Here is a 22,306-nt window from a genome sequence, read left to right on the forward strand (position 1 = left end):
TTAAAATGGAAAGGACACACACATACAAAACAACAACAACAATAGCAGGTACTCAAACGAACATATATTTAAGTAGCGTGAGAAAAGTAAGAAAAAAAATAATAATACAAAAAATAAATAAATAAATGAAGAAGAATAAAAAAGGACTTAACTTATGAGTAATTTTCGCAATTTAGATTTAAACAGGGAGAGTGTGCCAATATTTTGGATTTCTATATTCAGAGAATTAAAAATTTAGGTCCATGGAAACATAACGCAAACTGTTTGATATTTGTTCTGCAAGGGAATATGTCAAAGGAATTGCATTGTTTAGTCTAATAGAAATCATTGCTACTCGAAAACGAAAATAATCTTTTAAGAGCATGTTCATACGACGATGTATAATTCATGATAAAAAGAGCGTGCTTTAGGTTTCTTTCCCATGTGCAAACGCAAGACCATCATTATTATTTTTTATCGCTCTCTAGCGGTAATAGTTTTCATTTCTCGTTTTATCATCATTTTATCCCCTCCCGTTCATAGAGACCTTTAGGACCATTTCGTTGAATCCAAGACCTAACCTCTGCAGTAAAATTTTACGTACATTTTGTATGTTTTTCGCTTGCTCTATTTTCCCCATTGTCGTCGAATTCGTAGTCCTAGCCGTTTTAGAACCTAAAAGTGTCCAATATCGATCGAACAAAGTTTTACTCAGACACAGAAATTAAGAAAAAAAATTTTAATCCATCTTATATTTAGGTACCAAAATCGTTGATAAAATTGTGCAAGACTCCTTAAAGCGCGGGAAAACTCCCTCGACCCAGGTTCAATCGGTTTTAATTTAAATTCTGATTGGCTAAGAGGGAGGTGGGAGTTTTCTGGACCAATCACAGAACGAAGTTAAGAAAAAGCAATGCAATCATGGATTACTTAAGACACTAAATTTAAAATTTTTGTTATCCCGTTTTAAGTGAGGGATTCTCAATTCAATTAACAACGGGAAAAGCAACAAGAAACTTTATTACAATCGCAATATAAATAATGTACAGTTATTCAAAATCTGTCACAATTATTTTTCAAAATAGTCACACATTTCTCTGAAAAGCTTCTAACCAAAGTGACTTTAACCTTTAAGAATAACCAGCTCCAGTACTAAATTTTTATTGTATTTGCCAATGATTTTTTGTAAGGGCTTCGGATTACGAACTAAGCTTTTATTTTCTGTCGTCATTTTGAGTTCGCGGAGCCGGAGAAACACCCCGTTTTGAATTTTTTCGTTTTCAGATCATTGTTGTCGTTATTTTTGCTGAAAGGCAATGTAGGAACATTGCGTAATGACTTTGCCACATCTCCACATTCGGCCCAAACTTCAAACAACTTTTGCGAGCGGAATCTGGGTCGAAGATGCGTTGGGTGAGTTCATGCATAAGGGTTGAATAAGTATATCCAAATTAACGTTGTTTTGTAGCGAAACAAAGCTGTCAAAGTTTGGACTGCTTTTTTGACAGTTTTTGCTTTTTAGGTTTTTTTGCAGGTTTATCATTGTTTGAAGAAAATAAGCCACCGGGTAAGAGTCCTGTGAATATCCCCTCATCCTCCTCGCTCTCCTCCTCCGAAGTCGATTCCCAGCCATGCAAAGTTGCCATGGTGGTTTGAAGATCTGTTTTTCCCGGCACAATATTCAATAGTTCAAGTTGATGCCACATCACCACTTCCTTCTCTACCATAAGCTGCCATTGCGCAAGCGCCTGTCCAACTCCTTGGCAACCAATGCAAAGCTCGCCTATGAGACGTTTTCGACCAATCAGCGGCTTGTCTTTGACATGTATAATGAGGTTGACTTCGTCTAAAAGATCTTCCTCTACTATGAATTGCAGTTCTTGTTCAAATCTTGGCTCGAGGTTTTTCTTCATCACCTTTGTTTTCTTTGACGTTATTATTTTTGAGCCTCGCACAAGGTGAAGCTTGACGTAGGAGTCTGTAGTTAAATAGAGAGAACCGTAAGCAAAGAGCACCTAATACTCCTTATACTTTATTTGTTCGTAGGTTTTTGTGTTTGTCTGTTCGTTTGTTCGTTTGTTCGTCTGTTCGTCTGTTCGTCCGTTCGTCCGTTCGTCCGTTCGTCCGTTCGTCCGTTCGTCCGTTCGTCCGTTCGTCCGTTCGTCCGTTCGTCCGTTTCGTCCGTTCGTCCGTTCGTCCGTTCGTCTGTTCGTCTGTTCGTTTGCTTGTTTGTTCGTTTGCCCGTTTGTTCGGCTGTTCGTGTGCTCGTGTATTCGACTGTTCGACTGTTCGTTTACTCGTCTGTTCGTTTGTTTGTTTCCTCGTATTTTCGTCGTAGGCAAGTTGTATTTTCGTCATATGTTCTTCGTGCCTGTACGTTTAGATCTCAAAGTTTAAGAAACTTTTATAGAGGCTGCACCCGTGAATATTTAACTATTTATCAAAATTTAAATGATGATAAAAATCGAGGAAATACTTACTACAAGACACTTTTCCGGGGGAGGGTCTCAGTCCCTTACACTCCTTAATTTTGACAGTTAATTCGCTATTTCCTCCGTAATATCGCATCGATATCAGAATATCACCGCGCTCTGCGCCACGGACCTGAAAAAGATAATAAAAAGTGTTTAAACGAGCGCGGAGGAAGGGTGCCTCAGAGATATAAAAATTTGGCGGGAAAATGAGCGAAAACTGTCGTCAGCGTTACACATCGTGGAGGGAAACGAAAGGACGGAGAACACTTTGGCGGGAAACTAATGGATACGTGATAAGAAGCGACGAAAAGTCGATACAAGTCCCATGAAATTCTAACAGTGACACACAGCAGTTTTTAAATGCTTGTCTCTCGGTTAACTGATTATAATCGTTGTAAAATTAATGCAAAATGCAATCAACGGTTCAATTTTGAATCCATACTACGGCGTTGCATGGCGTTGCGAATGCGCAATCATAGAACAAAGTGTCACTCACCGAATCGATCCATTTCAGGTCGCCTTCATACGTAGTTTCTTTGGCTTTACTTTTAAAGCTGACGTCATCAAGCTCTAACTTGTAGGAGCCAATCAAATCTCTGGTTGAGATCTGATTGTAGTCACACACGTGAAGATACATCTTTTGATCGTCGACTTCTTCTTTGAGAATTTTGATACGAACCTCGTCGTTGAAAACAGGACTAAATTCGTTTCTGATGTACTTTGTTCGCGGTTTAGTTGGAGTCATTCGATGAAAGGGAAACATTTCTACTTCAACGTAAGTGTAAACTGTTCCACCTACGAATTTCATTGGCAATCCGTCGCAGAAGTAAACTTTTACTCTTAATTCAGATCTGCAAAAAATAATTACCATCGAAATAAATGGACCTCAACTTGGAAAACTTGAGAGAAATTCAATTCTCCCATCCTGCCCCTCTCAATCTTGGTCTGCAAATTCCATGGAAGCATATCTAACGAACGGCTTTGGAAGGGGGAAGAAGGGTGAATGGACATCCTAAACGCTGTTCAGGAGAAGTGTCCCAATAATTAAGGGCGGGAGTGTCGCACGGATGAATACGGATAAAGATATTGAGTGGTGGTAGCGGATAACCACGATGGGGCTTTGCTTCTCCTTTGTTTTTGGTCTAATTTGAATCTAGAATATTGTTTGTTTCATGGAGAATTTGAGGTAAGAACGACTTCTCATAACAAAGTCAACCCTCATGTGACAGCAGGTTTAGGAATGAAACCCGTTGGGAGATTCCTTTTATTGACTTAGAATTATGTTTTAAACTTCTACAATTTTTTCTCTGCCAAGAAGTTGGAAGAAAAAGTTTAGTTCTACGACTCCTGCATAAGTATCTCTACTTACAGTTCTTCGTCGTAAGCAAGAGAAAACTTGATCCTTCCAAGATTTTCCTACAAGAATCAAACGGTAAATTAACCTGTTAGGCGGCCCTTTCTTGAGTAGTCGCGCATGCTCGTTGCATTTTGATCACACGGTGCTACGACAGGCGCCGATAAGAAGCTGCCTGCGTATGCGTCTGCAACTCAGATTTGAGCTCTTTGTACGCCCACTGCTTTTTCGATTGGTAAGGGTCAAGATAGGTCTGTAATGCGTGTCCATGTCCGTTATGAGTAACCGCGCGACTGAAACAAACATCTGTATAAAAAGCCGGGTGGTAAGTTTCTATTCAAACTGTGGTGCTGCGCCGGTGGTAGAGTATTAAAAGGTAATTTGGTATAATTAACTGAGTTGATAACGTAGATCGGCTACCATAAAGTGTTTCAAAGCTGACGTTTCGAGCGTTAGCCCTTCGTCAGGGAAGACGAAGGGCTAACGCTCGAAACGTCAGCTTTGAAATTCTTTGCGGTGGCCAATGTAGATTAGCAACTCAGTCTTGTAAATGAAACAAACATCATTTGACCTCTGCACCAAACCATCAATAAAAAAAACTTTGCTTTAAGAGTTTATACTTTGACCTTTAAACTAGATATCAAACTAAACAAACTAATTGCTATCATATTCCTCACCAGTTTCTTTTTATCCGTTGAGGCCGGCTGCACTGCTGTCAACTCCAAATCGGGGGCGGCATCAGGCAATTCAACGCTTGCATCTCTCTTTATCAGAGCTTCAAGTTTTGTCAAAGCTCTCTCCTTTGCCTCCTTCAATCCTTTATAAGCTTGACGGATACACAGCAATACCACTATGACAATGATGATTGCTACGATGATTCCTACGACCAACCCAGCCTTGCTTCCTGTAACGAATGCAATGGCTGCGCCCGCGTACTTGTCTACCACTGTGATAAGAAAATATAACAGTGCATCATATCAAAATGAACGAAATTCGAATTAAAAGCCAGAAATTGAAGAGTGTTGTTCAAGATCGAGTGGAAGTTGATACTTAATATGAAAGACTTTCTATCCTTTTTTTTTATTTGCACCCAGGAACAAGTATTTCGAAAAACCGAAGACAAGCGTCTATCAATGCTTGTTTGTACCTTTTTCTGTTTGTTTAATTTCTGTACGGACGCTTTGCGGACCTATGTGCATGAGCCTGGCTATTCATTTTTGGAATTTAATAACAATACTTTTCCTAAAATACATAAACATAACCTGCTCGTTTGAGCATGGAATGAAATCTTACACAAAGGTGCTAACTGGGAAAAGAAAACGATACGAACTCAAACGACTGCGGGACTGAGTCGCGAATCTATTTTTGTAATGCGCAGGCGATGAACTAAATTCACATAACAATGTTATGATACACGATTATTTAAGAGCTCTCCATGATTTATTAAATACGAAATTTGACCTCTTACTTTGAGAAGAAGGTGCGGAGAGGTTAATAGAGTAATTTTGCGCTTAAAAGTACAGATATATCGTGTGTTTTTTGTCTTCGTGTAAGTCTGGTTTCATTTGAAAGGGGCTACACACCACCCTCTGTGAATTCGTTATTATCAACGTTTGTTTTGATAACTATCTCGCAAATTGAGGAATATTAAATGTATGTACTTTTGACTTACGCCAGTTAAAACAACAAACTCCGTAATCTAAGTAAAAATTCCATTAAATGTTCAATATTCAACACTAAAAGGTTAAGCAGATATCAAGGTTAACTTTTGTTCCATACCAATAAACACATTGACTTACATTAACCTGGCTACGCATAAGTAAGACATCAACCAACTTACAAGTTCCGTTTGTTGGCGGAGAAGTAGTCGAAAAGTTCCCCGTAAAACTGGTGGATGTTATCAAGGTACTGTGTTCCATTTCGTCGAGTTAGTTTATATCTTGCTTGGCACTGTCAGTTTTTCGATCAAATTCTTCAGTGTTCTCAATTGGCGGGCGGTTGTTGAATCCTCGCTCTTGCGTTTCACAGTCAAAGATTCATTGCCCGCTCATTTCAAGATAAGCGTTCTGTTAGCTGGTTAATTTTGTTTCAATCGAAATGCTACAAAAAAATCCTCCGAAAAAACGCTTCCAAATTGTTGAAAGGCGTAAGTCTTTTGTCAGCAACCAGATCCTAAGCGACTGAAAGCTTGAATAAATATTTTCCCCCGGGGCAACAGACTAGAAGATGAATTGTAAAGAACTTGCGGGAAAACGCAAGTTGCTACGTTCGAGGTTCTTGATTGTCTTAATGATAATTAGCTCTCTCTGTGGTCAGAATTCTGCAAGATTTCATGATGTGATAGCAACATCTCACGAAAAGCAATGACTCCAATAATTACGTTGCGAGGGCAGACGCAAATGCAGCCATTGAAATTCAGTTGTGAGCAGCGCTCTCTGAAGTGCAGCAAATATGTGCATTTTTTACACGCTTGGTTTACGGAAATGTCTTCATTTTAATTAGTTTGATGTTTTATTTATAACACTCTCCAAATAAAAAGTAGCATTTCAATTAAATCTTATTTAAACAAAAAGAAACAAGGCTCTTTAGAATCGTTCCCAACAAAAATATTTGAGCACAAATACACCCCCTGTCTGAAGAAGAAATCTAATTTGTTCAATTTAAATCTTTTATGGTTTTTTCTTAGAACTTTCATGGTGAAATAATGAGATGTTAACCCTTTATTAAAAATTTGAATTTTAATCTCGCTCTCAATTTTAAAGCAGGGAAAGATGGCTGTTAAAATCCATCGAAATTTGCTAAAAAAACGAAAATCTTTCCTAGTGAAAAAATGTTTGAACAAAAATATTTGAAAAAATTATGCCCTCTATTTAAAGAAAAGATATAATTTTGTCATCTTTTAATTTTGGTTTTTTTGTTATTTTCCTTGCTTGTAAAAATTGAGATTTTCAGCTTGTCTTTTTAACAAGATAAAAATGACGTGCAAACTTGTACTTACAAATTATTTAATTACTTTTTTTATGATAATGCTCATTTTTCAGGTTTCCCAATTTTTCAAGATTTCATGATGAGATTTTAAAACGTAACATCTATCATCAGTTAGAGAAGGTTCTTCCTATATATGAAAGCTAAGTTGCATGAAAGTTGTTAAAATTGCTATTTTGATCAAAATAACTTTTCTTATTAAACAATTTTGTTTCTCCACCAAGTTTCCGCCGTTGAGTTTCTGGAGCGGGCAGTTATCTGAAATAGAAAGTACGTCTTTCTCGCAGGAAGAGAATTTTTTTAATAATAAATTCTATCAATGATTTAACGTACTTGCTGCATGATTGTGAAAGCGAATGATCTGGTATTGACAGATTTCCAGATAGATTAGAAAAATTGATCTTTTTAAACTCAGCCTGATCGTTTGTGACGTACTCAACATTTCCGACACTTCCAGCTTTCTCACCATCATTAGTACTTCGGTACAAGAGCTTCATCGCTCGCGAGAAGGCGTGTGGCCTTAAGCAACACAAGCGCTAACAATTAGGGCCTGCTCGCAGGCTTCAACACCACTGAATCTCGCAATTTACAAGACGCATGTCAAGTATGATCCTCTTAATATATGCGCCAACTCATTATCGAGTTCTCTGGAGCTCAGTAGAAGAGAAACAAACCGCTGACCCTTAGGACAAATGTTCCAATCCTCTATGCTCGACGTTCGTGACAGAGGAACAGTTCAACTTTCGTTAATTTTCTTTACAAGGCACATTTAAATTGGCCTGTTAATTTGCCGCAGAAGTAAGGTGTTTGTTAGTCAATGGAACATAAGTAACGATTGAGCTGATAAGAATTTACTTCTTTACTTACGCACGTAGATATCAAAACGCGAGCCCCAGCAACCATCACTCCAGAAGCCTGGGTACGAAACCCTTTTGTTGACCAATCAAACCACACCTCTTTACCTTAACTGCCGCGCGTGTAATCACTTAAGCACGTGAATTAGTGAGTGTATGCTTACAAAACGCATGAAGATTACAGTTAGAACGTTGAATGATAATGGACATTACATAGTACACAGCACATTATCTCAATCTTGACTAAAAAGCGACTGTCTTTTCCTGAAATATTGCAGGCAAATGTTACTTAATGTTGTGGAAACTAGCAGAGGGTGTTGGTTTGGAAGATCTTGTGCCAATACCAAAAGCACAGCCGGTATGTAGTTAGGAAATTTCTTTGTGTACTGTAGTCTCGCTGCTTGACAACGAAGTACTAGATTGAGTTTTACTCTACGATTTCCAGCAGTTAGGGAAATATTTTAGATTCAAGATTCTTTAATTTAAAAAAGAAGGTTGTCAGCTAGCAATAGGAAAAACAACGTGTTTCTGAAGCAATAACTTGGGTAAAGGAATATTAGTGCCCTTTCCTCTTTTTGATGTGAAGTTCAGTCTTTCTTGGTAGATTGTTTAAAGATGAATGAGCAAACAACAGAACTCCATAAGATAAACATTTCACTCAGTCGAGACAAAAAAATGTTTTTGGTAATCTATTTTTAAACTGAAGCAAATGTTTTGAGAGTAATTAGCCTCGTTGTGATTGTTTATTTGACTTTGGCCCCGAAGTTTGAATTCTTTAAAAAAGTTTCATTTAGAAGTTATTGCTAGCTTCTTTAGTGTAAAACCCAGGAAACTGAACGATTTCTCGTGAATTAAGCCTATATGCACCAGACTTTAAAAGAGAAAGGTATCCGGTTGAATCTCTAAAGTTTTACGAGGATCTTTTTGGTAACAAGTAGACCTTAGTTGCGTTTAACACAGGTTCTTAAAGTTAAGTGAACGACATTTATCTGATCTTCTTCTCGTTATTCACGCCGAATCCTTACAATCAGGGATGATGATAAACCCGAATGAAATGTTGAAACGTCACAGCGCGGCTGCACGAAGTTATTACCAATGTACGCTTTTAAGGCTGTGTTTTCAGTGAACGCAAGAAAAGAATAGCATTGAGTAATTTTCTGCACCGGTTCACTTAATTGTGTTTTCACGGAGTCGTTGAGCAGTTTACTTCAGTGTTCGCTTGCAATGTTTGGGACCGTATGGGGCTAACAAATGTTTTGCTTATATAATAATGTGACAACTTAGTTGTTTAATCAAATAGGGGAGAATGAAAGCTTGACTCCTCAAAAAGTGAAACATTATTTGCACAATAGCTTCCGCTGCAAATAAAGCCCTCTTTGACGTATTTTTCGGATGCAAATTTTTAGTTTTAATCTTACCACAGTAGCCTCAATCTCTTGGGAAGGCACTTTTCGATTAAGAAGATTCCGCAATTATCTTTCTCTTAAAACTGCTGAATCTTTTGTGCAATAAGTCTCTTGAGGATAATTTGGTCGCTTAAATGACTGCGCGCTTTGTTTATTTTCATTTGCCTCTCAAAGTGTTTGTAAACAATGTAATACAAAGCTTCGAACATAGTTTGTATCTGCACACTGAATGTAAACCGGCTCTAAAGCTTTGCGTTTCAACTTTCAGCTTCTTTCGGCGGTAAATTAATTAAATTTTCCTGATCAAGATTTTGCTAGATTATCATGGATCAGAGCTCTCTTTGCTCCACTGCGAACACTCAGCTAAGTAAATGAAACAGTCGTTTAGATTGAAATGCTTTCAAAGTCAGAGAGAGCTTGTAAATAATAGTCGACCACGTGTTTCATCACGCATAGTAATTCCATTTTCGTGATGGGTTGACTTTTTTGCCACAAAAAGGGTCGGATAGTCGTCCAGCACAGACATTACACGTTTGAAGGATAAGGGACAACAAATTACAAACCCTTGCGCTTTTCCAATGAATCTACGTTTTAAGGGATACGACGAGGACAAAAAAAGAGCATTGAACGCTTAGGAAGAAGTTAGGCTTGAGATAACGAGAAACACATGGCGGATGACAAACCAAAACCCTTAGGAGGTATCGTTGCCGATCTCTTTTGTAGAGTGAACGACTTATTCCCTGTGTACCAGTCCGTCCTTGAAAACACAGAGAGGGACAGGACTGTTTCTCTGCAGATGAGGCCCAGCTTCATATGTAAAAAGCAACCTTTTTATTCAATGCATATCATTATATCATTTTGTTTTCAGGGCCGACATTTTACTACCGGTCATCGCATATTGGGCAGCATGACTCCTGCTCTCGATGCCAAATACGCGCAGATGACATATGGAGAGCATTATAGAAAGGTAAGTCACGTACAATTTGCCTTCCTTAATTAGTGAGCATTCCTAGGTTTTACGCGCGAGTCCTCATGCGTACATGCGCAAAGCTGCTATAGATGTATTAATGCAAAGTCTGACACCGTACTAGTGCCTAGCTTGCACGCAGGTTTGAATCTCTGAGGAGCCTCATGCACTTGCTCTGTGATTGGTCCTAAGAAGTCATCCCTTCCTCTCAACTAATCATATACTCAGAAAGGAACTATTCGCGACGTGGTCACGCGCGTTTTTCCCGCGCTTGAGTTCAACCAATTGTGTTCTCTTTGAGGGATTTAAACCTTTTGTTATATAAACCCTTATTTTTTTGTACGTGATAGTGCTTTGAACGCTCAGGTAACCATTTGAACACAAGTTTTTGATGATTTTTCCATATGAAAATGGGACGAAAGAAAAGAAAGCTACAACGGAGGAAATCTCTTGTCTACTTTGAAATCTCTAGTTGAAGGGGAAAAAGCAACAACACTAATCTGTCTTAAGAGAGGTTTTCTCCGTCGTTTGCTCCAGTATTTGAGTGTATCGCTAATAAAATGAGGGTTAGCGTTCCTTTAAGCTCTAAAAAATCATCTTTTATTTTGTTATCCTCAGAAAGTTGAAGCTGCTTTGAAGAGTGAGCGCCAGCGATGCGCTGACGTTTTGATCGAGCAGAAGAAAAAAGCCACGGCGCAGAAGAAGTTAACACCGACAATGAAAACACCAGTCTCCTCTCGATTTGGAACAAGACCTCGGCCTCGATATGATTTAAACGAATTACGTCATCATCAGAGGAGATGCGCAGCTTTGCTTTTCAGAGCAAGGGAACAAGGGGCCCATAAATTACCAGTTTTGGTATGTTAACTTACGGGAATTTAGTGTTATTTTTCAGTCTTTGAATCGCACTGCATTTTCATCCATGTAGATCACGGCAGCCCCACCTTAGGGGGGGGGGGAGAGAGAGAGAGAGAATGTATAGGAAACTACTTACCCTCCCCTCCTACTCCCTCATTCTCCCGATTAGTGTCCTTCGGAGCCCTTGTCTGGTCTCGTTATGCAACGGGTTCTCTTCCCACCACGCTTAGAACGCGCTGCGTGATGGGACCGAACGACTGCAGTGCATGAGACCAGTGTGTGTCTGATTGAATATGAACACGTGTTGTTCATTTACAGGTCCAATGGGCTCCCAAGCGACGTGAAAGTTATTATCTAATGAGCGAACGGGTTTACAATGATCGTGTTTTGATGAAGATGAGGGCAGACGCGGGAGACAGCCCCCTTAACTTTGACTTCGCAAACACCGACGGTGAAACAGACAATCTACATGACTTCCAAAAATTAATAGATAAAACTTCCAAGGACATTAAGGGTATGAGCTTTGATACGAAGTTCCAAGATTACGATTATGACTTCGGTGAAAATGAAGAGGGAAATAAACAAATGACAACAAAAAATGAAAATGAACAAGAAAATGAAAGAGGGAACGGAGGGAAAAGTCGGCGTAAGGTGGTGTTCAGTGATCACGTGACGGAGTCCGACACCGACGCTATCGACGCCAAGTTCCTCGCGCGCTCTAAGCGACGGGAACGGACACGATTAAACAAGGGATTGGACCCAAGTGATATCGACCTGAGTTTTGATTCTGCAGATGAGGTCTCGGATGGAGAGTTCGACTCAGCAGGCGATCAAGGCGCAGATTCAACTGGCCTAAGACTAAGAGATTCCAAAAAGTCAAGTCGTTCTAGGAAGTCTCATAGAGGGTTGGCTAGTCCGGATCTATTATCTCTTTTACAGGGAAACTCAGGCGACGAATACAGCAGCGATTTTATGTCCGACGATGATTTAGACGTAAAACAGTCTGGTGACGAGGGTGGAATAGAGCTGACGGAAAATGGAAACGAGGACCCATCTGGAAAAAGGCTCCACATAAATAAACATTGTAAACATGCACTGAAACAAAAAGCGCAAGATTACTACAATAAATTACCCAAACTACTCAAAACAGCGGAGCTAAGGGCTAAGCTTCCAGTGAAATCGAGAGAAACAAAAATGAACAAAATTGGCAGCGAAGTTGACCACACATGCATGGAGCAGCACAAGACGGCTTATGACAGGGCCCTGGCCCTAGCTAGGTTTAGGTCTCTTCCATTTAGTTACTCATTTTTGTCCCGTGAAATTAACAGAATGCACTCATTTTCGTATTTTTCTGGCCTCCCTGGAAGCGAAAAACCACCGGAAGATGCAGAACAGGGTGATAATAAGTTGCCGAAGAAGAAACAGGCGCAACCCTCCCGAGGCGAAAGAGAGGCAATTTTTGGTGATATAGATATGGACGATTTTTACAACCAAGAAGATGAACTCGTTTATTATGTTAAATCCGAAGAGTTGAAGAATGTCGTTGCATCCACAACAACTGGCGATGAGAGTAGTAGAGTTGAAGATGATATTTCGTCTCGGTCAGGAACTACTTACACCTCGCGTTCTAACACTGTCAAACCTTACTCCACTCTGGAGTCAGAAAATGAATTGTAAACTAGCTCAGTTCGAAATATGTTTTACCCTGTGATTAGAGTCGCCTTAGAGACCTGGTTGGGGTTGGAGGATTTTGCTTGCGTCACAATAAAATTCCCCTATTCCCCCCTAAAACTATGTAGTATTCTAATTACCCCCCTCTAATCCCCCCTAAAACTCTGTAGTATTATAATTACCCCTCCCCTCCCTCATTAGCAGTCAATTTTCTAAAGCACTACTTTTCCTAGCCTGCGTGTAGCCGTACCCCTCCTCCCCAAGGTGAAACGGAGGCAAGGGAACGACGTTCCCTCGCTTCCGTTTCACCTTGGGGAGGAGGGTACGGCTTCACTTTGGCTTGCTCTGTTAGCGACGATTGATCTCCCCTCTCTTCCCGCTGAAAACCATGTGATCTCACGAAATCCTCCAACCCCCCTCCTCTCCCTAGGCAAAAAATAATTGACTAGTCATATAATTCTTCCTAGAGAAATCGGGTAGAGGTAAAGGAGAGGGATTAAAAGACAAAAAAAGACAAACAAAACCCGAAAGCGAAATTGTTTGCATAGTGAAAATAATTGTAAACTGAGAGGGCTTTAACATTACTGTCGGATCAATTTAATGTCAAAGAAATTGATAATTATATAGTTACAAGGTAGAATGTAAAATTTTTTTTTTCGGATGTTATGAAAAGTTGTCAATCGATAAGATATAAGTTTTTAGCTTATTTTCTAGTGTCTACTAAATACCAAGGCATCCGGGGGTAACCATTATTTTTCTTTCTTTTCTTTTTTTTAACATCAAGAATCAAAATGTGTCTCAGACGGTATCAAACTAGATCCCCTGAGGACCTCTTTCCGTTGCCTCATACTTTCTCACGGCCGAAGAAACGCTTTTGCCGAAACGCTGTTGCTAATTACGAGTGTCTGCTCGGAGGCTACCAGACGGTTCTTCTGTTCTTAAAAACCGACAGATTTCATCCTTTGTTTCCTTCGGCGTGTTCATTTCTCCTGCTCTAAAATTAAATATAACAGTCTATAATTTCATTTCCTTGTTTTATTTTCAAATGACGACTTAAAATTAGTATAGATCATTTAATTATGGGAAAAAATTTAATCAAAATTGAAATTCAGCCACAACTCAAACATCATGCCCTTTGATCTTTATGAGGTCTACATTGCGATCGCGTTCGTGGTTGGAAAGTGGTTGAATAAATGAGCGAGGGTGAGTGAGTGCGTGCGTGCGTGCGTGGATGAATGAGGTATGGAGCGAGTGAATGAACGATCGGGAATGAATGCATAGATGAAGGGGTGAATGAATCGATGAGTGGCTGAATTGATGAATTAACAGATATAAAGAAAAACATGAATCTACTCGAGGATTTATATTGAAATAAACTGTTTACAACCCTCCTCTCGCGACAAACGCTATTGTGTCTAATCAATCGGCTTATCTGCTGAAAATTAAGCGGGCAAGCCTCAGGGCGTTTTGAAGGTTATTTGAACATCACATAACTATTAATGTCGTCTTCAGTGATAGAAAATCACCTAGAACGAACTTAACTGCAACCAGGCAATGCAATCTGCAGTCTTACTAGTGATTGACTTCCTTCCTTTATTCCCATGCTCCAGCACATTTGCACCATCTTTAAATTTTCCCCAAATTCGTCTAAAGGTTTCCGTATTTAAATTGTGTGCAAGAAGCCATGCTTCCCTACACACAATCTTTCCTTTTACATAAAATTCAGTTTGTAGTTCATTGGAATCATCAGAGCTACTGTGTTGATGCAGGTACTCTAAAAAATAGTTTCGCTTTCCTGCCTTTTTCTTTGCTTCAGCATATCTTATGTCTTCTACAGACAGTTGACTCATGCACTTTTTTGCGCAACAGTTAATGGAAATGATCCACAAAATTTCCTCGTCTCGTCTAGCAGATAAATCTAAATTTGAGAAAAAATTATGGGACCATATTAAATGGAAATTAAAACTTGTTCAAGTCTTCGTTGAAAGTATAATCACTTAAGACGAAGGTAACCTTGAATTTTGATCAATAACATTGATTAACTTGCCCTTTGCGCAGTAAACGAACAAAAGCGTAATAAAACAAGCCAATTTATTGTATTACATTGTATTATTACATATGTTTGATAATCTAAATTACGACAAAGATAGACCCAACCGATATCCCTCGTATTCTACGGTGAGAGAAATGCAGCATGTCAAGGCTTTAGAGCTGTTAATAATGTATTATTGTTCTGTTCTGTTTTTTTTTTTTGTGGTAATCATAATCTATTTTGCCTAAACCAAGTATCGAATGGTGATGATGTTCCCTCATTATTAAAGTCAAGGTATGGGAATGATTTCATCTCAACAATATCTGGTCTGTATTTCCTTGTCTGATCCTCTACTTTTACGAAAGGATTGCGAAGTGCATGAACAAGGCCCTTTGTATTGATCCTAATTTGTGCACCCAGCCGGATTGGTTTATATTGGTATTCTTCCATGCAAGACACTAGATCAGTATATTTTAAGATTTTTATGTTCCAAGTAGACGCAATTTTAAAAAAGGAAGACGATCCTCTTATTGCTGGTACTTTAGTAGTTGCAATTCCAAGCATCAGAGAGCTTCGTTTTTCATTGGAGATTTTTAGCTTATTGCGAAATGACTTTTTCCCAGTTTCCTCTCGATCAGTTATGATAAAATCCACGTGTTTGTTAAGAAATGACTTCACAGTGGCTGCTGCTATGTTCGTAAGCCACTGAATGATGTACGACTTATTTTCTGATTTTGATAGGTGAAGGAAAACATTTTTCCCCGTGACTCTTGAAATGAGCCAATGATGATCTGAAAGTACAATGAATGTGACGAAAAGTTAAAGCTTCTAGGGCCAAATTTCCTTTTGCACGCTTGAGCAACTTGTAGAGGCCGTTGACTGCCTGCTTATCTGTTTCACTTTAATGTAATTGTGTGTTCGATGTTACTTTTTACGCTGTGTCTTCATGTCCGGCAGTCGGAAATTTTCATACAATTGCTACTGAAAGGTCCTTTCAAACTTCGTTAGAGTACCAGATGTTTGTTCAGAAATGTCAAGCGACTCCAAAAATTATTTTGATTCTCAAGGGAACGAATTTTCCGAGCTTGTACATACCTTAAAATCGCTAGATTATCGACACTTTGCAGAACTCTGACCTTAAGATTTCATGGTATACAGAAACTTGGAAAATAAATCTACTAGAAGACCAAAATGACTGTCTTTGGAATTTCTTACCATTGATGTCAGCGGAAAAAAAAAATTGGCTTCTTATTTACCTGGAGGTGCACAATCTGGTTCACATTTTTCTGTTTCTAGAACTTTCAAAGAGGAATCCGCATCGTGGAGAGAATCGCAGGAAAAATCTGTGTCAGATAAGAAAACCGACGTTGGATTTACGAAGTTGTAGCAAAAACAGAATAAAGGGCTACAGAAGTCCAACTCGTCGGCATGCTTTGAAGAATGAGGCAGAACACAAAAGGATGTGTTGTGATTCATTGAGAGGTAAATGAGTGGCCTTGTATTCTGTAGTTTTGCTGTATTTTCTCGATTAGTGGACCCTTAAGCACGGGTTAAAGTCAACTTGAAAGTATGTAGTGTGGCTTTGTGATGCGGTCGGTTGTCTGTACAGTTAGAAAAAATTGTGATTTCAGTGATTCGATTACGCGGTGATCTGTGTTGTGGCCGGATAATTTTTTCAAAGGTGTTGCTTTTCTTAGAGATCAAAAACGCCCCTCTTTCGAGCTTCACTATAAAATTTGAAAATCAAAATTTCCTCACCCTGTGGCGTTTCGTCATGCCCCAATGAAGTATCGGCATCGTGAAGAGAAATACTCGTAGCATCTGTGATAAGACAATAAGTCGGCGTCGTATGGTCAACGTTGACACTCATGCATATAATTTTTTCCGAATTTGAGGTTATTTTACAATTAACAGTTAAACTGGATCTAGGTTTACGTTTTTCTTGAAATAAATGGATTTACCGTTGAAAGTATATCACACAGACTTTGGTTATATAGCCTGCGAACCAGTATTTTCTTCTCCGCGGCCGCGCAAGAGAAGCAGGAGAAACAGTATACCTTTGATATGGACGAAACAAACAAAAGCCCAATTCTACGATTACATTAGATCTTGATTAGGCGGATGTATGCGGTTTTTAAAATAATGGGTAGATATCACTCTTGTCTTGCCTCGGTTGAATTACACAGAGGACAGCTTGCGAATTATAGTGGAGATAAAGCAAGAGCATGCTCTCAGAAATGGTAAAAACATTATCGGCTCCTATATTTTCCAGTGTTGAGCGCATTTGCATGGGACATTAAATACTTTTACCGCGGGAGGCTGCATTAACTAAGAGTATTCGACACTAACCGAGCCTGGTGCTTACCGTGGTAAAGATTTCCTCTGGTCACAGGCGGCCCAAGCTCCAGCTGTGAGATGATCATCTTGCGCAATAACAGTCATGGCGGAATTATAAGAGTTTGTATGGGAATATTTACGACCGCTCTAAAGAATAAAAAAATACGTCAAATTCTCAAAAAAAAAATACCTCACCTTACTTCCACAGTGTATCACTTGTTATCTGATCGCTTACTTTGATGAAAAGAGCCCATTTGAGCGAGTTGTTCATTTCGAGGTTTTCAACGTACATAAGAAAATGTACGTTGAAAACCTCGAAATGAACAACTCGCTTAAATGGGCTCTTTTCATCAAAGTAAGCGATCAGATAACAAGCAATACGCTGTGGAAGTAAGGTGAGGTATTTTTTTTTGAGAATTTGACGTATTTTTTTATTCTTTAGAGCGGTCGTAAATATTCCCATACAAACTCTTATAATTCCGCCATGACTGTTATTGCGCAAGATGATCATCTCACAGCTGGAGCTTGGGCCGCCTGTGCTCTGGTAAATATCCGTGGATATTTCAGAGAGATCAAAGGAAGCGAGGCGGTTTTTCTTGCTTTATTTTGCACCGTAGAACAATAGCCAAACTGTTTAAAATCAATACTAACACGCTAATGGCTTTCGTTCGCAAGTTTCGTTCACCCGATTTCTCGCCTCTAAATTTTGCTTTTAAAACCAGAAAAGGCATGACGCTGTCGAGCACGGTATACGTATACTTCACCAGTAGACCTAACTTTGATTCACTGCGGGATGATCTACTGAAAATGTCATCTACTGTTGTGTGTTTAGCCGCACCGGTAATTGTCAGATGAAGAAAGGAAATGAAACACTTTTTCTTTCTTGAGAATAAAGGTAAAGAAAGGCCGGCACGGACTCCCCATGAGGCTTTCTTGGTCGCGTCGTATTATCGCCTTCAAATTATACTTTTGCTTTCACAAGCATATCTTTTGAGGGATTTTCCCTATTTGTAAGAGATGATCAGAGGTTTTGTAAAAATTGTTTTCAGCAAGGGCTGATTGTGTATCAGACTCCAATGTTTCATCAATATTATGATTTAATTTTTTGACCGTCTGGTGGCACGTTGTGACAAAAGGCAACAATCGTTCGTGACCTTTTGGCTTTTGTGTATGTGAAAGGGCCGATTGTTGACCCCCGACAGAGTCCTTCCTATGATGTTTTCTGGGTACCCTCATGCTTTGAAACGTTGTTTGAATTTCAAAAGGACCTCTTCAAATGTTTTTTCGAAGAGTTAGTCCGAAGCAATCTTATTCCTTCGCCTTAGTGAGAACATATTTTTCGCCTGATGGGTGGCACGAATTGGGAGGTCTCGAACGGCTTGTCATGGGTTTTGATGTCAAAGATGGAATCTTCAGCGAATTTTTCCCCTTTAAACACTGTGGTATCCACTTTTTATAGTGGATAAATTCCAAATCGCTACCTCAAATCTCTGACTGGCCTACCGTGCGCATAAGTTGATCAAGTATTAACCGAACATGGAGCCATTTTCAAAACGCCCGCGGTTTTTGTTTGATTCAGACCTAGTTATGTATATATGCCCGATGATACCGCCAGAGATCGTTGGACTGTGGGCGAAAACAAAATTAACTGTTCCCACGATTGGAAGGAAACGACGATTTAATACCAAAATTTAAAAGGCATAGCGTGGACAAGGCCTCACAGTTATAACACAAAAACAACAGGAAGTGTCAAGGCAGCTTTTAAGTTGCGTCGACTGGTTCTCACAGGAAAATGTCACCTTTTTAATTTATTCTGAAGGTGTAAAAAGCTTTGACGGAAATGCAGTTCATCGCGACTCTTTTCATCACTGCTATTATTGTTCCCTCAGTAGTATAAAAAAAAGGCAATGATGATTCACGATAAGAGATCTTCAGGTCTTCAGGTCTTCAGGTCTTCAGGAGTGTATCCCAGAACTGATCAGCCTTGGTCGTAAACTAACCTTCTACTTAAGATGCCTCCAAAAGATAAGCGCAGTAATGAAGCGAAACTGTGGTGCATTAAAGTGAATTCGGGAGCCGCGTATTTATACAGAGGAGGAAAAAGAGTGGAAAATTTCTTAAACATAATCGGAGCCGAATCATACCAAGACTCATCAGGTTCTGTTGCTGAAGAATCTGGAGCATCACCTCTCAAGAAGAAACTCAAGGTGATTTAAAGTATACAGTATACATTTATTGCTGACATTGGACTCTAAATTCCCATTCAATCCAGGTTATAGCTAAATTACTGATGTATCAATTCACTGTAAGCCTAAAATCTATCATCAATTCTTCTTTCAGCTCGAATTCACTCCAATAAATTCACGGGGCGCGTATCGGTTTGGATCTGTGAACCCACGGTATTTTAATAGGTTTGCAAGTGACGACTCATTTAAGAAAATTGTGACCAAAACGGCCGACGAACTCGCTAACGGGATCAAAAAGAGTTTGGAGGAACTTGAAGTGGATCATGACCCTTCCCATGCAGAACAACGGCCGCATACAAACGTTGAGCTTTCTCAGTCTTTAACTCCTCTCTTCTGTGACGTTACTTCACAATCAAGCAAGCGATCGGGACACAATAGGGAGGAAGGAAGTTATAGGAAAAGTATACAGAAGAGGTGCAACGAATGCCAACTAGATAGTTAGTAAGATTTAATAATAACAGGCATGTTATCAAATGTTACCTGCTTTGGATCGAGAAAGAATAATAAGTGAAGCATTTGTATCAAGAATTTCTGGCTACCTGATAGACTGTAAACCATGCAATCCTGATTTTCATTGTAAGCTCAATAGAGTTAACTGATGAATGTGGTCAAAATAGGATGCATATAGCTTTTTTATGTGAGACTTTTTTTTGGAACGTTTTTAACCATAGGTGAAGCAGGGGAGCAGTGCGAGGTAAGATAAAAATCTAGGTGAGACTCTCCCGCAACCGTTCGACTATCGAGTGACTTGGAAAGAAATGAATTAAGTGACGAGGCATTGTTATTTTAATTGCCCTTGTTAGCATAAGACGTTATGTTTCTTGTCGCCTTCTGTTGCTTTAATTTTCCGAAAAGTTTCATTTTAACCGGGAAATGTTATAAGATAAGTTAAATGAACTTAATATGAACATTTACTTCATTTCATTTTTATGATAAAAAATCATGTTACGTTCCAGTTAGGCTGAGAACGGCACGGAAAAATCGCCTTTAACGAATACATGCAGGATTTTACTACAATCCTAATCAAATCCTGTTTTTTGTGGATAACTTTTAGTTGTTTGCATTTACTTATTACGACTCATATTTTTCTCTTCACAGAATGCTGATGATGTAATTAGCGCTGTTTCCCGCATTAATTTCTGTAAGCTTACATCATTTAACATTGTCTTATTTACAATGGTTGAAGGTGTAAAAAATCTAAAAGAAAAAATGCTAAAAGAGGGCGCTACTCTGGCACAGCATGGCTACTTTTACGTCCAAAATAAACCTCCAACTACAGCACAAGGTAAGATACTTCTAGAATTAAACAACTGTCCTCAGAAGAAAGTTTTAAAAACCTCATAGTCAACAGAATTGAATTATTTGATGTACTTGTAGAGTTAACAAAAATATATATCATGATTCTATAATCTGAACTTGTTTTAAACTTTCTCCTTGAGAGCGTATTACATGCACAATTTATAAGAAGGTTTGGTGAATTAAAACGTTCCAGCAGTGTCGAAAGAAATTAGTAAGTGTATAATACGCATATATCATATTGTTGATACTCATTTTAATTTTTTTAGGTCCGTATTTACAGGAAGCCTTAGAAACCTTTGTAGTTGGACACTGGTCTGTCTCAAGGCAAATAACCTCGAGACATTTGTCCGCCAGTAAAGAAAATTTGATTTTCCTGAATTCATTCCCAGCACAAGGCTACACATGGCTTGTAGAAAACCTCTCCAGAGAAGGGGACGTGGTTATTGATGCTGGAACCCCCAATGGCTATGCAATGGTGGCTGCGTTGAGGAAAGGGCGAAGCGCAGTAAGGATAGACAGTACCGCTTTGCCTTCCGAACAGGCAGCGATAGAGACTAAAATTTGTAGTCTTGTATCTTCCTAGTTTATATGTCAATGACAATCTACTAGTTAGTAAACAATTCAATTGACAAAGTTTATGTTATCAAAAATTTTTTTTGAGTGTAAGTCTGATTTGTAAGTTGAATTACCTACTCATTAAAGCTATGGGTCCCGTTAGGAGCCCTTAGATTCCAATCGTGAGGTTCATTTCACTTGTTTTATTTAAAAACATGGAAAAAGCGTCAGGATGAAGAGTATTGTTGACGTATATAGAAAAACATTAAAAAACTAGAGTTGAAAATGACGGTTTAGATTAGGACCCTTAAAATTTCCTATCTGAAACTACTGCAGAATTTCTTCAACACTACACGTAACATGGTGCAGAATTTCTGCAGCACTTGACGTTACACCGTGCAGAATTTCTGCAACACTTGACGTTACAGCGTGCAGAATTTCTGCAGCACTTGACGTTAAATCGTGCAGAATTTCTGCAACACTTGACGGTAAATCGTGCAGAGTTTCTGCAGCACTTGACGTTACATCGTGCAGAATTTCTGCAACACTTGACGTTACATCGTGCAGAATTTCTGCAGCACTTGACGTTACATCGTGCAGAATTTCTGCAGCACTTGACGTTACATCGTGCAGAATTTCTGCAGCACTTGACGTTTCATCGAGCAGAATTTCTGCAGCGCTTGACGTTACATCGCGCAGAATTTCTGCTGCATTTGACGCTATCCAATGCCGAATTTTAAATAAACCAGGTTATCAGATTTTTTAAATATTATGTTAAAATCATAGACTTTATTGTTCATATATTAAACGTTCAGAGAATTTTGGGCACTTTCACCATGTTTAACAGACCATGCAGTGGAAAATGGAATATTTGTATGGGTAAAATGCCTTGACATTTAACTGTCCGTGGAATTAAACAAAGTTTTGCCCTTTTGAAACGACTCTTTTCCTTCCTCCGTGAAAATCGAAGTCTTTCTGGTGTTATCATTTATGAGACATTTCCGTGCTTTCTGCCTAGATAGTGCCACTTTGAGGTCACCCTCCCTCTAGGTCTTTAAAAAAAAGGTGTTATTCGACGTATTTTTGCGGAATTGACACTAATTTTACTCCTAAATAAGCCATTTTTGGCGGAAAACGCTATTTTGGAAAACACAAAATAGTTTGGAAAGCGTTTCAAGCTAAAATTTGTTTTTGTCCAGTGGAACGAAAGGATAACGATGAAATTTCTCTGCGCCGTTATTGCAATAATTTACCTAATTATTGTCCCCTTGAACTTTGTGATTTTTTCA

The 22,306-nt window shown here is 39.0% G+C and overlaps 4 protein-coding genes across 4 annotated transcripts; 2 read left to right on the forward strand and 2 right to left on the reverse strand.

The window, feature by feature from the left end:
* Positions 1-980: 980 nt before the first annotated feature.
* On the reverse strand, positions 981-6,262 carry LOC113685756 (synaptotagmin-1). Its single transcript, XM_027203302.2, has 6 exons — positions 5,648-6,262; positions 4,485-4,753; positions 3,823-3,869; positions 2,950-3,304; positions 2,460-2,583; positions 981-1,957 (listed from the first exon to the last, which is right to left on the reverse strand). Exons 1-6 carry the CDS (start codon positions 5,724-5,726, stop codon positions 1,461-1,463), a joined length of 1,371 nt encoding a protein of 456 aa, XP_027059103.2. The 5' UTR covers positions 5,727-6,262; the 3' UTR covers positions 981-1,460.
* A 1,522-nt stretch (positions 6,263-7,784) lies between these two features.
* Positions 7,785-12,668, forward strand: LOC113685682 (uncharacterized). Its single transcript, XM_027203213.2, has 4 exons — positions 7,785-8,004; positions 9,921-10,019; positions 10,638-10,877; positions 11,196-12,668. Exons 1-4 carry the CDS (start codon positions 7,939-7,941, stop codon positions 12,552-12,554), a joined length of 1,764 nt encoding a protein of 587 aa, XP_027059014.2. The 5' UTR covers positions 7,785-7,938; the 3' UTR covers positions 12,555-12,668.
* A 906-nt stretch (positions 12,669-13,574) lies between these two features.
* On the reverse strand, positions 13,575-16,583 carry LOC149039543 (uncharacterized). The gene is made up of 3 exons (XM_089181654.1): positions 16,339-16,583; positions 15,837-15,923; positions 13,575-14,466 (listed from the first exon to the last, which is right to left on the reverse strand). Exons 1-3 carry the CDS (start codon positions 16,448-16,450, stop codon positions 14,075-14,077), a joined length of 591 nt encoding a protein of 196 aa, XP_089037780.1. The 5' UTR covers positions 16,451-16,583; the 3' UTR covers positions 13,575-14,074.
* Positions 16,584-17,462: 879 nt separating this feature from the next.
* LOC149039544 (uncharacterized) lies at positions 17,463-20,881 on the forward strand. The gene is made up of 4 exons (XM_089181660.1): positions 17,463-19,124; positions 19,258-19,600; positions 20,262-20,448; positions 20,743-20,881. The coding sequence occupies exons 1-3, from the start codon at positions 18,930-18,932 to the stop codon at positions 20,267-20,269; spliced, it is 546 nt and encodes a 181-aa protein (XP_089037786.1). The 5' UTR covers positions 17,463-18,929; the 3' UTR covers positions 20,270-20,448; positions 20,743-20,881.
* The last annotated feature ends 1,425 nt before the right edge of the window (positions 20,882-22,306 follow it).

This window comes from Pocillopora damicornis, chromosome 9 (genome assembly GCF_964200805.1).
Source record: "Pocillopora damicornis chromosome 9, jaPocDami1.2, whole genome shotgun sequence".
In the NCBI taxonomy this organism is placed as follows: Eukaryota; Metazoa; Cnidaria; class Anthozoa; order Scleractinia; family Pocilloporidae; genus Pocillopora; species Pocillopora damicornis.

Bases quoted from the DNA above. Each gene is read 5' to 3' on its own strand.
- LOC113685756 (XM_027203302.2), bottom strand. From the start codon at position 5,726: ATGGAACACAGTACCTTGATAACATCCACCAGTTTTACGGGGAACTTT. The intron at 4,754-5,647 runs GTAAGTTGGTTG...TTCTTATCACAG, and splicing joins TCCGCCAACAAACGGAACTT to TGGTAGACAAGTACGCGGGC. The intron at 3,305-3,822 runs GTAAGTAGAGAT...TATTTTTTGCAG, and splicing joins CTTGCTTACGACGAAGAACT to ATCTGAATTAAGAGTAAAAG.
- LOC113685682 (XM_027203213.2), top strand. From the start codon at position 7,939: ATGTTGTGGAAACTAGCAGAGGGTGTTGGTTTGGAAGATCTTGTGCCA. The intron at 8,005-9,920 runs GTATGTAGTTAG...TTTTGTTTTCAG, and splicing joins CAATACCAAAAGCACAGCCG to GGCCGACATTTTACTACCGG. The intron at 10,878-11,195 runs GTATGTTAACTT...GTTCATTTACAG, and splicing joins CCCATAAATTACCAGTTTTG to GTCCAATGGGCTCCCAAGCG.
- LOC149039543 (XM_089181654.1), bottom strand. From the start codon at position 16,450: ATGAGTGTCAACGTTGACCATACGACGCCGACTTATTGTCTTATCACA. The intron at 15,924-16,338 runs GTGAGGAAATTT...TATCTGACACAG, and splicing joins GCATGACGAAACGCCACAGG to ATTTTTCCTGCGATTCTCTC. The intron at 14,467-15,836 runs GTAAATAAGAAG...TCTCAAATTTAG, and splicing joins ACCAGATTGTGCACCTCCAG to ATTTATCTGCTAGACGAGAC.
- LOC149039544 (XM_089181660.1), top strand. From the start codon at position 18,930: ATGCCTCCAAAAGATAAGCGCAGTAATGAAGCGAAACTGTGGTGCATT. The intron at 19,125-19,257 runs GTGATTTAAAGT...TTCTTCTTTCAG, and splicing joins CTCTCAAGAAGAAACTCAAG to CTCGAATTCACTCCAATAAA.